General features: G+C 37.7%; 1 protein-coding gene and 1 long non-coding RNA gene across 24 annotated transcripts in view; one reads left to right on the top strand and one right to left on the bottom strand.

Annotated features, from left to right (window-relative positions):
* The window catches only part of Dlg2 (discs large MAGUK scaffold protein 2), a 1,918,473-nt gene that overhangs the window by 1,869,501 nt on the left and 32,652 nt on the right, over nucleotides 1-16,320 (top strand). For 17 of the 23 annotated variants that reach the window (XM_090348516.1, XM_090348524.1, XM_090348531.1 and 14 more), the window contains one exon: nucleotides 14,577-14,676. In XM_090348516.1, coding sequence (XP_090204642.1) covers nucleotides 14,577-14,676 — 100 coding nt within the window. Of the gene's footprint in view, nucleotides 1-14,576; nucleotides 14,677-15,496; nucleotides 15,543-16,320 lie in introns of all 23 variants that reach the window. The other 6 variants (XM_090348525.1, XM_090348517.1, XM_090348541.1 and 3 more) reach the window with 1 other exon arrangement.
* LOC150053574 (uncharacterized) overlaps nucleotides 2,397-16,320 on the bottom strand; it is a 151,796-nt gene continuing 137,872 nt past the window's right edge. Inside the window, exons 4-6 of the long non-coding RNA XR_016538097.1 lie at nucleotides 10,535-10,569; nucleotides 4,585-4,725; nucleotides 2,397-2,751 (exon numbers count right to left, since the gene is read on the bottom strand). This is a non-coding gene — a long non-coding RNA (uncharacterized LOC150053574). The remainder of the gene's footprint in view (nucleotides 2,752-4,584; nucleotides 4,726-10,534; nucleotides 10,570-16,320) is intronic.

Below are 16,320 nucleotides of genomic sequence, written 5' to 3'. Positions count from 1 at the left end.
CTTCTATCTGTCCTGTACCCTGTCCCCCCCCTCAACTTAATATCTAGGGAAATACAACACTGACCTCATGTAGAACATCCCAAACCACATCATGGGATGAATTGCTGGATCCTGCCCCTATCACACAATTCTTCCCTCAGCCAACATTGCTGAGACAACCACTGGGCAGTTACACAATACTTCTAGTCCAGTTCCCAGTGTTCTTGTAGACCCTAGATAGTCCATGCAGAGAACAAAGTCAAAGGTTGGGCTTTGAAGTCTAACAGAGTGAAACAGGAATCCCCTTACCACCTAGGCAGATAATACCCCTCTAAGCTTCAGGGGATTTTTTCTTTATTTTTTGCCGGTCCTGGAACTTGAATTCAGGGCCTGGGCACTGTCCTTGGGCTTTCTCAAGGTTAGAGTTCTACCACTGGAGCCATAGCACCACTCTTGGCTTTTTTTGTGTATGTGGTACCAAGGACTCAAACCCAAGGCTTCATGCATGTGAGGTAAGCACTCGACCACTAGGCCACACTCTTGGCTTGCTTCAGTTTTCTTAGTTGTGGAGATGAAACAGTGTAAATGGAGCAGTACGTGCATGTTTGTGTGTATAGGAGAAATTATCAGTAGTGTCTTAGTTAACAATCAATGAGAAAATTGATACAAAATGTTACACAAGCCAGGTATCAGTGGCTCACACTAGTAATCCTAGCTATTCAGAAGGCTGAGATCTGAGGATGAAGGTTCAAAGCCAGTTCAGGCAGGAAACTCCATGATGCTCTTATTTCCAATTAAACAGCAAAAAGCTGGAAATGTAGCCATGGCTCAAGTGATAAAGCCCAAGCTTTGCATGAAAAAACTAAAGGAGAGTGCCTAGGCCCTGAATTCAAGCCCTAGCTCTATAAAATAAACATTTATCAAGATGTACACTGACAATGACAGAAAAAGAGATCAATAGAAAGTTGCTATTATCATTGTTGTTAATGGATTGATATTGGCAGAAAGGACACACCAGAAAATAGTTAAGAATTGTATTTTCTTGCTGGTAGAATGAGCTTTGTTTCTTAATCCCTATTTTATAGAATGAAAAACCTTCTAATAAGTATCTCACACCTCTTCTGTCCATCTTTTCCTCTTCAGCAGAATTTATTATACATTCTTCATTCCCTTTTCGTACTTTGCACACATAGTCACATTGTACTAGTAAGTGGGGAATCGGTGTCTATCCCATTTCCATAGTTCATAGCAGAATCGCTGGACAATACTGTGTGCAGTGTCGATTTGACATATAAATGGATGTAACTGGAATTATAGGATAGAAGGGCCTGGAGTGATTAAGAAAACCTTCTAACCAGTGATGGTCCATCAGAGATGAGTCACGTATATGGGCCTTAGCCGACAGTAATGGAACAGGGAAAAATAGAGAATTCTGTTGCTTTAAATTGGTGTCAAGCGATGTGTGTATTATCTGAGTACTTGAGTCTTTGTCCACATAGGTCAGAGGAAATCAGCCTAAGCTGGCCTCATAGGATCCTGCCACCTTGAGGGTAAATATGGAAGAGCAGACAATAATAAATGATCCACCCTGGAGCCAACCGCTTAGGTGCAGAAATTGGCTTATGACTCCTGGATATATAGCTATATATCCTTAGTGACTCAGCTTTCTCTTTGTGTGTTTCCTCAGTTCACAATTAATATCTCAGTGTAAAAGGTGACAATAAACAGCCATGTAATAGGAATGGATACATGAAAAGTACTCTGAATGGCTAATCCCTACAAGTCATGTAAAGAAAGACCTGCCACACTAGGAAGGAAATATAAAGGCTGTCATCATTGTCCCTGTGTGTGACTTACTTTTTTGCTTTGTTGCACTGCTTTGTGGACACTGTGGAGCACTGAAAAGTTAAGACAAGATCCTAGTCTTTCCATAATCTATCTGATAATGAAACCCAAAACTACATGAGCAGAACATTAAAGAACTCAAAGATCTGAAAATATATAACTTTGGGTGACAAGAAGGAAAAAGACCAGAAAAATCAGAACACGGGGCCAAATCTGGTGATATATATTTAGTAGATATTCATTTAAAGTTTATTAAAGCAGAAATGTTTTGCCAAAGTTAAAACAACAAAATTATGGCAATGAAAGAAATCCTTTGATTTTCAATGCATTTGAAGAATGAAAAAATAAAGACATTTTTTTAACCGGACTGGAATGAGGTTTCCAAATCAAAAAGAGATAAAGATGCAAGGTGCCCCAGAGACCAGCTATTCTATGCATCATGATTTCCAGATAAAAATTAAAAAAAAAAATAGGAGCCGGGAGTTTGGCCTAGTGGTAGAGTGCTTGCCTAGCATGCAGGATGTACCACATACATAGATAAAAAGCCAGAAGTGGTGCTGAGGCTCAAGTGGTGGAGCTCTTGCTTTAAGAAAACCTAAGGACAATGTTCAGGCCCTGAGCCCAAGCTCAGGACTGGCAAAAAAAATAAAAAAGAAAAGAACTGAAACACACCCAGAGATTGGAGATGACTTGTTTAAGTCTAACCGGAAACCCATGTCTCTTCATTCTTGTTTTCTTTGCGGAGTACATAGCCTCTCCATGAGTATTAGCTGGCTTCTGGCTTCCCGAAAGCTTAGTTCCTTCCCTACAATGCTCCATTAAAATTGCATGGATGGTTCCTGAAGCCTTTCCAGTCAGTTCTTGCAGCCATCGCCTGTGGTGACCAATTAGAAACTTAGCCTTCTGCGAATTCATAAGAACCTTTGCCTTGTTGTAAATTTGAAAATATAAAAGAAAACAAAATGACATAGAAATAGAGAATTAGCCATAAGTTCTGAGTTTCATTTCCATAGTTAATACATGAGAATTTGAAAATAATTGCAGCCGTGGCCCAAGTATAACATCTTAAAAATGAACAAAATAGAGAATCGAGTATTTAAAGTTCTTGTTTTCAGCTCTTGTGAGTTGCATAAACTCTAATGTTTGACAGCTTAATGTTTAAATGCTGGGTAAATTGAGAATTAGGAAAGAATCAGAATCAGAAGGTCTGGCAATTTTCCTTTGAAAAATAAGGCATAAATTGGCAAAGCAAATGACATAGTACTAGAAATAATAAAATTTAATGTATTCTGAGACTGATTCTAAATATAAATGTCTAAATGAAGATCAAAGAACTAAAAGAGCTTAACAAAAGGACTGATACACAGTGGGAAATAGTAGAATCCAATAAAAGTACTAATAAAGTAAATTAATATGTATAAGTTTTTATAATTGATTCATAAATAAATGAGTGACCCACTCTACTTATGTGAAAGTCCCATCAGCATTAATGAACTTGAAACAGCCATTCACCTAAACCTAAGACTCAGTGATCAAACAAAGTTTGAAGTTTGTAGGGCAGGAGGAGGACTGTGGAAGATTCTGGTGAAAAGGTACTGTGTTTGATATTTGAACCTCCATATCTTACTGACTTGAGTTTGATTGGTATGGTGCTCCAAGATGCTATTTAGCCAGGTATAATTTTTGTCCGAATTTTTATTGTCTTAGTCCTCAAGCTTTAAAAGATAACAGAAGTTTATATTTTGAGATCAGTAACTGGTTTTAGAAAACTTGGTATTTAAGCAGAGAATATTTTAATAAAAAAAACCAGGGCCTTAATTGTTCAGCTATAAGATAGATCAGCATTTTCTTCTTATGTGCCTTAATAAATCTTGCCCATAGGCTAACAGATTTAAATACTCTGTCATCCATGCCTTACATTATAATGAGGTAATAAGGAAAACATAGGGGGCTAATAGAGCAATCAGGATATGTCATTGGACTAGATGTAAACTAAGAACCAATGATAAAAATGTTACCGAAAAATGGTCTGGTAATGTTTCATTAATTTGAAACTGTCTATCATTTTAATTCAATAATTTAATTTCCTGGAATATTTTCTAAGACTATAATATGAAGCACATGTTCTATTTATTAAAATGCAGAGTACTTGTAAACGTTTGGTCATTTTCTATTTTGAATAATAGTCAGATGCTTAAGTCAGCTGTGATCAATTCAGTTTGATATCTCTAGTTTTATTTGAGTAATAATGGGCTTGTACTGTGAATTAGAAAGTGTTCCCTTTTTTGTCTTTTGAAAAAGTTTGTGAGAATTGCTTGCAATTCATTCTTCATCAAATATTTAGAATTCACCAGTAAAAACTTAAAATTCCCCACAAAGTCTGGGCTTTCTTGTCCATATGGTATTTGTAATTGTCAATGCAGTGTCTTCTTACAGGTCTAGTCACAGCTTCTAGATTTCTCCTGGGAGAATTTTGGTAGTTCCTGTCTTTGTAGAGATTTGTTCAGTTCATCTACTGGTATACCACTTTTATGTATCCATTTCTAAATTATGTTTTTACTTCTGTAGAGTCAGTAATAATATCCCTTTCTTCATTGAATTTTTTTTCATGGCATGCCTTCCCTGGTTAGGCCTGGCCGACCTCAAATGCAGTACGCAAATATCTAAGTTACCTCTGCTGCTTATTATAATGACAGCTAAAAATTAATGCCTATCATGATCTAAAAGCCCAGAGATACAGAAATAAAAGTGATAGGTTACCTGCTCCTCTTTAAGAGGTAGGGAAATGTAGATAATACTTAGTAGACTCTTCTATTTCTTTTCTTCTTCCTCCTCTTTTTCCACCTTCTCCTCTTTCTTCTCTGTTTTTCCAAGATGGTCTCTCATTAATTTTTGCTGGGACTGGTTTAGAAATAACATTTTTTATTGACCCTTAATACCTACCTTATCTCATACTGGAAAAGATATGTGCACATAGTGCCATCCATTGGCAGCCTGTGGTAGAACATCTAAGCCTAACACTAATGGGTGTTAATGAGATAGAGGGGAAGGCTGCTAACTACCAGTCAAGTCAATAGAGAGAAAAATCTACCTACCTACCTACATTTATTTATTTATTTAGAAAAATAACTTGAACCCAGTTCTTGCCTATGTACTTGGTATGGTTTTTACCACTGACCTTTTGCTTATTCTATAATACTTCTTTTTATCTGCTTTGTACCATTTAGCACTGTGCTGATGGGTTTTGTTTGCAGTTTGAAGTCATTATGGACAGTCTTGGTGTATATCTGTGTTCAGTTTTCTTAGCTATAATGAAATGCCTGTGTCTGGGAAGCTTAGTTGGGGGTTTATTTAGTTGATAGTTCTAGTGATTCGTGAGTATAGTGCTGCATTAGCTGGGCTTCGGCAGTGACCTTGTAGCACAACTGTTATAGGAGGGAAAGCTCATATGGTAAGATAGGACGCCAGAAAGAATGATCAGAGCTAGTCCTGATTTTTATATCAGCTCATTTTCAGAAAAACTCACTCCATGAGGGAAACATTAATTCCTCCAGAGTGATGCTCTAGTGACCCCCAAATACCTTTTCACCCCATTCCATTCATTGGGGACCACATTTCAACACACGAACTTTCTCGGGTCCAAAGTACATGTAAACCATAATAATGGCTTTTTGCGGATATATTTCTTTCTGAGTAGATATCTAGGGTGGTTGACTCCATATCTTAGCTATTCTGAATAGCGCTGCAGTAAACATGGGCATGCACATGTTTGTTCTGTATGCTCATTTCCTGTTTGCATACATACTCAGAAGTGGGGCAGCTCATCATATGATAGATCTAGTTCTAGATGTATTTGTTCCAGTGCTGGGACTTAAACTCGGTATGGCTAGCACTCTACCACTTGAACCACAGCTCTACATTTAGCCTTTTGGTGATTAATTGGAGTGTCTCGTGGACTTTCAGGATAGTTTTGAACGTTGATCCTCAGCTCTCAACCTCCTAAACAGCTAGAATTACAGCCAAGCCACTGGTTCTTAACTAGTTCTAATTTGAGAAACTTCCATACAGTTCTCCATAAAGCTGTATTCACATTCTTACCATAGTCTATAAGGGTTTCTCCCCCAGATCCACACCAATATCGTTATTTGTTGTTTTCCAATAATACCTATTATAACTAGCGTTCCTCTCATCTGCTATGTTGTCTCTGTTATTGTTGTGGTTCACAAGCTTTGTAGCTTAATGCCATCCCTACCTGGCAATTTTTGCTTTTATTTTTTGGGGGTCTGATTTCTTGAGCTATACTGAGCCCCTAGAACAGGGGCATAGCCAGAGCTATGGGGTTGCTCCAGGCCACTTCTCCATGTCCTGTGGGTGGGTGAGTGAGCACCCTCACCACCATCTGTCATGGCGTTGGGAGCCATGCTGTTCCCTCCCTTCTGTCCTGCCTGTCCTCTCTCTAGCTGTCAGGCAATGTGCACTGATTTCCTGCCTCACGAGGCTGTCATCCTCCACTGCGATAGGACACTTGGAGTGTTTAGGTAGACCCCATCCATACTCCTGTACTCTCAAGAAGTCCCAAATGAGGGCATAGACTAAGATCTCTGTTCCCTGCTTTGGCCCATAGTCAAAGGATAGCTCATTTTCATAGCATCATTATATATGATCATGTGTACACAGCTGTTGAGCCCTTGTGATCCTCTAAGAATATTCTGCTGTGGTCTCACTGTGGGCATGTTTAGAGTCTCGTTTAACCATGACTAAAGCATACTTGTAAAACTACAAGCCTATCAGAGATCACACAAAATGGACTCTTTGGAATTGCTGGGAAGCTCCCAGCCCAGACATGTAAAAATTACAGTTCTGCAAGAGTTGAAGGAACCCCTGAGCTACTGCCCAGTTAGTGACAGAAAAGAGTTCTTGATTTGACAAGCAGACCCAACTCCACTGGGTCATTAATTGGATTTATTTTTTTTAATAAATAAGAAAGAAGTTTCCTTTGCTTCTGCAAGGGGTTCCTGTCACGTATGTCAGGAGCATTCTGTGATGTTGTCTTCACTACTCTGTAGTGAAGCAGGAGCCACAAGACATAGAAGCTAAACCAGTAGTTTTGGGAGGCCTCCTTAGTCCAGTGATGTGCAGGCAAAGTTTTATGGTATAAAGTCAAACAGCTTTAAGTCAGCAGAAATGTGCTGTGATGATTTGACTGTTGCTTATTCTTATACCACATTCCCTTTCCACTGTCTTTAATCCATGTTTTCCCTACTTCTGAGTTTTCATTGATACTTCTATTAGTGGTAAGGTTCTTCCCTTAGACTAACTCCACCTTTGATAACTGGCCCACTTGAAAAATCCTCCCACTTACTTGCAAGTTAAATCAGTTTCTGCATTGGTCGTGGATTTCCAGCAGACTGTACTGGGTTTGAGAAATATTGAAAATGCTGAGATTAAAAAATAAAAGCCTCTTGTTTCCATATCTTAGAACTCATTTCAATTAGCATCATTCCATATGGTCATATGTATGTAGCTATTTTTTTAATGTGCTGTGTAAAGTTATTTCTTTTTTCTTGTGCCCCCCCCACCACAGTCCTTTGGATTATTACTGTTGTCACTATATGTTTATCTGATTTGGAGAAGGGAAGGGGCATAATAAAAAAGATCAAAGGGTGAATCTATGCAACAATATTCATATGATCGGGGGGGGAGATAGCCAAGTAAAAAAAAAATTCATAGATTGAAATAAGTGCTAGAATGTAAGCACACAAAAATGGAGCACTTATTCAACAAATATTTATTAAGCATATAGCATGTATATGCATTTTATGAGAGAAAGGGCCAGGCGCAGGGGCTCATGCCTGTAATCCTAGCTAACTCAGGAGGCTGAGATTTAAGGATTGCCATTCAAAGCCAGTATAGGCACTAAAGTCCCAGAGACTCTTATCTCCATTTAACCACCAGAAAACTGGAGATGGCGCTGTGGCTCAAGGTGTAGCCTTGAGCTGAGGAGCTAAGAGTTCAAGCCCACAACCAACAAAAAAGTGGGGGGGGGGTCCTTATTTTGGGGAAGTTTACATTCCTATTAGGAAAAAGCAATAGTAACCTGTGTGTGTATATTTTTTTAAAGGAAAAAAGAATATGGGAAGAGGGGTAGGGCTGATTATATTTTAGGTAATTTAGTCAGAAAGCAGTCTCCCTGGTAAGGAGAGGTTTGTGAGGGATTTTGAAAGAGGAATCAAAAGACTGTAAACAGAGGGAGAGAGGGCAACATTTCCAAAGCAAGATGAGATGGATTCAAAGGAAAGCAGCAGGTGCAGCACTGCAGAGAAAAGAGACCTCACAGAAACAGATGAAATCTAAGTGGCAGCCAGATTGTGAAAAGTTCTGAAGACAGGTAGGTTTTCTTCTGAATGAGATGGAAACCACTGGAGGCTTTTGAATTATAAGGTCATCTGAACAAAGACTTTTATGTTGATATTGATGAAGATGTGTTGCCTTATATTCATAAACTGCTTTCTTAAGTGGCAACTCCTTTATTCAATGAAAGATATACTTTAAAAAAAAGATTTTTAGGGGATTGATTACCCTGGCTGCTATGAGGATGACAGAATATAGGGAAAATGAGCAAATATAAGAACCAGCTGGAGACAGTGGTCAGAGATTATAGATGTACTCTATAGATGTACTCTAAAGCACTGAGAACACAGGATTTATAGACAGGTTGGATGAAATGTATGAGAGAAACAAAGGAGTCAAGGGTAACACAAGTGTTCTGTCTCATTGGAATTCTACTTCTGCTTACTTTGTTTCTGGGTACAGGAGGAAGATCAAAATATTTGTAAGGTGTTAATGGGACACAGATAAGACATCTAAGTAGGTATTAGACATACAGTTCTCGAGATGGCTGGAAATAATTATTTTGGTACAATGAAGTCATCAGAGTGGGCAGTTGCTTACGGAACAAGTATGGAGAAGAAGGAAATGAGAGAAAAGAACAAGGAATGTCCCAGCTTTTTTGTAATCTGAACAGATTTTTTTCTAGGTAGGACAATGAAAATACTGATATATCCTAGAGTTTGGTGAGGCAAGTTCTTCTGGGAGATGATAAAGCATGTGAGATTGAGGAAGAGGGTGTTTTATTTTCCAAGAGTGAATAAACATTAAATTGGATATCCTAGAACTTTTTGGTGACCTTAAGTAAAGAATTTTTAAAAATCTATTATTTAAAGCCCAGATGTGAATATTTTAGCCTTTGTTGTATCCCTAAAGGACCGTGATTGTACCACAATTAAACTTTAATTACAAAGAGGGCTTGACCAGCTTATGAGCCATACATAGTTTTACTCTAGAAGTTATTGAACTATTATACACAGTGTGATTTGAATTTACTCAAGAGAGAAGGTGGGATGCCTTTTGATTGTAAAGGACAACAGAGAACCCAAGTAACAGAAATGGTGTTTTGGCTCAAAGTAGTACAGCGCAGGGACAGGCTTGAATTAAAAAAAAAAAAAGATCTGCCTAACTAGTTGTAGCTCCATGAGAATGCAGGATGAGGGAGAAGAACATTTTCTTGGGAAAATGTCACTGATATATTAGGTCTCAAAATCAAAGAGAAACTTGGCTACCCTAATTCTTTTACTGGATTCAGAGTCCAGAGATTTCATTTGGGGATTCATTCCACTTTTTAGAAAGGAATACAAAAGATTCAGCGAATGTGCAGGATTTTGTCATTTGAGGTCAAAGATGATTGGTACTCATTTTTTGAATAATCAACCAGTTGAGGATGATTATTACCCATGTACCCTTCTGCTGAATTTTAATCAGAATTAAACTCAAAGTAGTAACAAAAAAGAAAGCTACAAGACATAAGGAAGCTACAAGATGTAGTCTAAGTACTAAATGAGTTCATTTCTTTTTAGGCCTCATGAGAATTTAAAAACATGAACCATAGAATGGTAAACTCTTCCATTCCAGTGAAATATTTTGAGAGGAAATGACATTCTATCAAAAAAAGAAGATGACATTTTTTTCAGAACATATATTTTAAGAGGATGTATCTTAATTTGCTTTATTATTTCTGTAATGTTAGTTGGAACTCACCCTTTTTTAATTACAATACTATACTCTTGATGTTGCACACTTCTCAGTTTACCTTCCCATCAGAAAGCAGTTGTGTTTGACTGCCCCACAAGTTAGTGATTCCTTTCACAATCTCTTACTACAAAGGAGTTCACAACCAACTTTTCGTGCTTAATCTTTGTAATATGTGAGGACATGAAAATTCAGTACCTGTGGCTACTGCAAACCAGTGTATAAACTATTACTATGGTAGTTGTAAGACAGAGATCTCCTCACCACATTATTCCTTCTCTAATGATTGGCTGGGATTCTGCTGTAAGAGCTGTTTTAAGCAAAGTGGGGGTGGTGAATATATTTAATTCCAGCACTTCAGAGGGGAAAACTGAGGCAGGAAGGATGTATGTTTCAGGCCACTAGCTTGGACTATAGAGAAATGAGAGTGGGAGGGAGTTCCTCCCTCTTTTTAATTTCTTCTTTTCAATTATCTAGTTTAAGATACTACTATCATTATTCAAATTACCTATCTAGGTTTGGCTTCAGTAGTATCGTTTTCACACGCCATGTTGTATTAGGTTTTGTTTGAGTACTATTTTTGTTGAATACCACTTTCGATCCCAACAAAATGTTTTAGACTGACCTTGTATGTTCCTTGATCCAGCCTTGGAATTGGCCCTTTGTGACAAAAAAAAGAAATTAGATTTTTGACTTGTAATGTCATTTTTCAAAAGATTTATATGTACTTTTGGCTACACATATATCATTGTACTCAGGCTTATTTGTGAGGCCGAGTTAGACATTATAGACAGTCTGTAAGCTAATGCCTCTAATTACTATGAGATTCTTCTCCTTCTGTATTCCATGTCTTTTGTTCACAATGCCAGTTCTCATTCCCAGCGGCATCCCTGCTTTATTCACTTGCTCAGTCCTAGAACATATTTCACATTGTTTCAGTATGTATTCTAAAGGTAGTGTTGAACTTTAGTGGGCAGATAGAACCAAAGGAATATTTTCTCATTCTTTTGTCTAATTCATGAGGTCATTTCAACTGTAAATGCTTTCATATGACATGATCACAATGCCATTACCACACATCAAGACTATAAATTATGGGGTCGAGAGTTTGGCCTACTGGTAAGAGTGCTTGCCTAGTATGTACGAAGACCTGGGCTTGTTTTTACTATGTATGTGGTACCAAGGAATCCTTAGTTCTAGTCTTGAGCTCAAACCCCAGGACTGGCGAAGTGTGTGTGTGTGTGTGTATGCATATAAAGTTTTTTGGTGGTGGTGGAGATAAGGACTGGCCTTGTGCTGGACTACAGCAAATCTACAGTAACAACTTTCCCAAGAAAACACAAGAGGCTACACAAAAAGTATATCTGAGTGTAAATTTAAGTCTATATCCACCCCGAAGAAGATTCTTATCACGAAGATGACATTTTAGAACTATGAAACATTTGAGAAAGTAGAGCAGGCAAGTTTTCCAGAAGAAAAGCTTTCCATTCTCTCATGTCTTTCAAAACATGGAATTTGGGGGCAGGAGGGAAATACACGGTTTCGAGACTTTTGCTATCTTTGTGAAGCAGGAATTTAAACCAGCTCACCAATGCATTACATCTGGGAATCGGGCTATGCAATCTTTATATCATTTGATGGGGGTGGGGGGGGGTCGTGTATGAGAATGATAGTGATAAGATACTAATGTCTGTCACAACATGAAAGATGTTCACTTAACTGACACAAACCAGGGCCACAAAAGACAGCAAGAGTCGTAGAGCATTCAAGTAAAACAAGAATCCTATAGCTATTATTTCCTTGCTTCTGTTGGTGTGGGTTGGGGAGAGCTTGCTTTTTAAATGGTCTTCTTGATATATAACTCACAGACGTCACTCACATAGAATATTATTCATTCACTTACAGTATAGAATTAAATTTTTTCTTAGCATATTCACGGGATTATGCAGCTATCACCATAATCCAATTTGAGAACAATATACCCTAAAACCCTATACCCGTGAGCTGTCACTTCCCCACTCTGTCTTACCCCAATCATAAGCAATCACTAATCTACTTTTCTCTGTAGATTTACCTGTCATAAGTAATCATTGTTAAAGTGCATTCATGACCTTTTCCACTGATGTTCTTTTTAATTTTTTTTTACATAAAGTCCTCAAATACATGAATGTGTGTATGTAAGAGATCATAGCAGGAACACCAAAAGAGATGTTACTAAATCCACTAGCACATATAAGAGTCAAATGCTAATAACTTTAAATCTGAAGCATGTTTAGGTTTCAGATAATCTGAGCTTACAAGATTTGCAATGAAAGTTATATAGAAAATTCAGTTCTTTACTGCTTATTACCATTGTGATGCTGAGCAAGTACAGGAGCAACCTCATAAAATTAGCATAGAGTTTATACACAAGTTGTGCTTGTAGAACTAAGCTGGACACATAATAGTTGACAGTTATTAAGCATTTATCACCTTTTTAGTCATAAAACTGAATGACTTATGGCAAATTCCAAAACAAAATTTGTCATTATGCCAGCCTACCCAATGCCACCTTTGGTGTTTTCAGACTCACTATTCAAAGTTTTCTGCCACAAAACATAGGATTATTCTCATCTAACATCATGTCCCAGACTTATATTTCCTACATTTAAAAAAATTACAGTAGCAAAAATATTAGCCTAAGTGTGTGACTAGTAAATCTGTATGAAATGAAGTGATTTGGTTATATATCAGGAAGTGTAACCCGTAATTTCATTACAAAATGGTTTTTGCTAATAAGACTAAGCTCAAAAATTTTCTATTTATTATGTTAATATCTATTATCTGTCCTTTATAAATGGTGCACAGTATTAAGTCCCAAATCAGATAACTAGTGATACATAGCATTTTCATGCTTGGGAAATATTATTACATTCCTTGCTTTGAGACATAAAAGAATCAGAAACAACACCTTCTCATTTCCCTTTGACCCTTGAGACAATTTAAATGATGCCAGTTGCATGCAGCCCTGAAAGTCATTACCTAATCCATCTGTGTGTGTTTTTCCACCGGGCTTTCCTCCTCTTGGCACTGTTGTTTTTTTTATTTGCATGAAAATTCATAATTTTTTGCATGAGATCATCTGTAATGTTGAAGATAAATGTCTAACATATCTTACAAATATCACTTGCCATTAATTCTTACATGGTATTTTTCTTTTGTTTTTCAGTTACTAAAATTTAAATATGCTTCAAATGTAAAAGTAGCATGAAACTGGAGTGCTGCAAAAAATATTTAATGTTTCTTTAAGGATGATCATTTTAACTGGGACAATTTAAGGCTCATTCCCAACCTTTTTTTTTTTTTTTGGAGGTTATTCTACAATTACCAACCAGATGAAACCATATTGAACTATACTGTCAGCAGAGGCATAAATCCTGAATTTGAAAAATATACTCTCAGGGAAGAAAAGAAATACAATTATCTGATATGAAACAAAATATGAAACAAAATTTGTCCTCTGCCGTCATTAATTCTGAAAAAGAATAAATCTAATATTTAATAAAGTATTCTTATTCATAGTCTTATTAAGGCCCATTAAATTGATGTGACAGTTCTTTCTGAATGGAGTTATTTGTGCCATCTAATCAGAGTTCAGGACAGTGGGATCAGTGCCACCAATAGGACAAGACCTAAGCAGTCCCCAAATACTCTTCCCTTCCAAGTAGCCACCTTGCTAGCTCTGCAATACTTCCTACCAGCTGCTGTTATATTCACAACATAGGCACACTGACTTTAAAATGTGTGGGTAATAAACCCTGTTCCTCCGGGAATTATTTTAAGTGTTTCTAATAATTCTCAACCAAATGAGGATAGTAATTAAGTTTGTGAAACATATTAATTTCATATTTGTCACTTACAAATGATTTCTATGGTCTATATAATAGGAATAAGAAAAGCCTCAGGTAAAGTATTGTAGATAAGCCACATAATATGAATAAATACATTTAAACTATACTATGTATTTTAATTCAGCTTCTTTAAGCTAATGGAATGGTGTGCATGTGTGTGTATACATAGTTCTTGAAGGCAGCCATTCTTATTTTACCACAATATAAATTAGTGACTGTCACCAACTGGGGCTTGAACTCAAGGCCTAGGCACTGTACCTCCCTGAGCATTTTTTGCTCATGGCTACTGCTCTACCACTTGAGCCACATTGTCATCCTGGAAATAATTTCTAAGCTGTCAAAGTGTAGACACTAGAAGTAATTGCTGCCTGACTATGAAATTTGTTTAGCAGTTGATGTTTATATTGTCATATGTGTCATCACCTACCAGCTACTGTCATCTTCATTCTCCTTTTTGTAGAGAAAGATATCATGGTTCAGAAAGATTTCATTACTGTCCAAAAAAAAAAAAAAGGCAACCAGGCTGTAGAGCCAGGACAAAACCTTCCCCCCATCCCCATCTATCTGGAAATCTTGAGTTTTCACAAGATGTTTTAATTCAGAATGGAAACTCCTTGAAAAGAGATTCTTCCTTTAGAACCTCCTAACACCTCTATAGAGTATCCACTTGTGTCACTCCAGCTCTCTCTGCTTTTACAGACTAGTTGTTTTGTCAGCATGAGTGTGACAACAATTAGACGTCCCCTGTTTTTGCCCCATGCCTTTTCTCCTTCACAGTCATTCAATGACAAGCGTAAAAAGAGCTTCATCTTTTCACGAAAATTCCCATTCTACAAGAACAAGGAGCAGAGTGAGCAGGAAACCAGTGATCCTGAACGTAAGTAGATTCGCAAAGATAATGTCACATGCAACACAAGAGCAAAACAACAAATCTTTCACGGCAGCACGCATGTCTAGGCTCTCCCACGCCACACACCAGGCAAACAACACGGCAGGCAGGCAGGTGAGGGCTTACTACTGTGACCAGTGCTTGACTGCAGTCTGGATCCTGGGCGTGGCTATTCTTTCTAGAAAGCAACGGAGAGGGACTAACTCAAATGTAGGCTTTGCTTCCAGCCAACATTTCGTAGTGAGCAGGAATGGGTCTGCTTTGACTTTTCTGAAAACTCACACAACACCCTAGGGCTCCAGACAAATTTTGGGGGGTGGTTGGGGGCAAGAAGAGTGTTCAGTTCTATTGCCCTAAATGATTTTTTGGAATGCTAACCTAACTAATTGGGGAGCAATTAGTATCCCTTTATCGTATCCTGGCACATGAACTCATTCTTTTGCTCCCATTATACATTAAATACTTGTCAAGCAGTAAGCTGATACTGATAAATACGAAACCTCTGACTTTTGATCCCAAAGTTGGAGGAGATCGCTGTTCTAAGAAACATGTGTCAGTGGCAACATGGATGAATGGAACTTATTGCATTGCGCTTTTTTTTTCTTGAAATCTCCCTGTCCAAAATTTCTGAAGTCTCAGCCCAGAGAGATGGGGGTAAAAGCCCTTTTCAAAAGAGCCACTGGGATCCAGACTGTTTGGGCAGCACGGTCTGTCATGGTAGTATCCATTTCAACTCCACTGACTTCTACCTTCCTCTTCCGTGGCTGTTCTTCCTCTCTCATTGCTCTCTCTGGGGACTTCCATGCAGGACATCCCCGGATTAGGTGACGACGGTTATGGAACAAAGACTCTGAGTAAGTTTCCAGGAATGGTCACTGTAACTTTTTATTTTTCTTTTCCTTTCCTTTTGAGTTTGGCTTTTGTTCCTTTACCTGAGGGCCTTTCACTCCTAGCATGCACAAGATACAAGTTTTATTTGTTACCTAGCTGTGAATGTTCCCACCAAGTAATTTTCACTTGTTTTGTTCTGCATGTCAGCATTGGAAAGCAAAGTGTGTCAGGCACTCTAACTTGTGTTGCAGTTAACACCTTCCCTTTCTGACCATGTGACATGGCCAACATGGTTCCGATGCCAGGCAGTGCCACTTGCTCTACTGTCTACCTGCTACCCAGAGCAAGAAACCATGTTGAAAGAAAGGGTGAGCTGAATGTTCTAGAACAGCAACGTAGTGATATTCTTTATGTGCTTTCTTTTGCCTTTTCAACATGGAAATATTTAATGACCTTGCCAAATTCCATAATCGAGTTGTAGTTTTCTATTAGTACAGAAGCCATTTTATAATTAATCAAAAGGAACATGCATTCTCAAAAAATAAGTCATTTGATCCTTCATAAATAATTCTTTCTTATTAACTTGATTTTTTTCTCTGACTTGCAGTGATCCTCCTTGAACCGTTTGTATGATAAAGCTTTCAATCTGTATTAATATCTTTGGATGTCAGTGATTTATTAGCTGTAGGACAGAAGGAAAATTCTATCAGACTTTTACATTCTCTATTCAAGTCTTTGGTCTGTGTCTCATTGCACTTGGCAATTAAAAATACTGAGCTTGTATATCAATATCCTGTGCTA

This window comes from Megascapheus bottae, chromosome 16, assembly GCF_031878675.1.
Source record: "Megascapheus bottae isolate mThoBot1 chromosome 16, mThoBot2.hap1, whole genome shotgun sequence".
In the NCBI taxonomy this organism is placed as follows: Eukaryota; Metazoa; Chordata; class Mammalia; order Rodentia; family Geomyidae; genus Megascapheus; species Megascapheus bottae.
The sequence above is the reverse complement of the archived record's forward strand: the minus strand, read 5'-3'. Positions and strand labels throughout refer to the sequence as shown.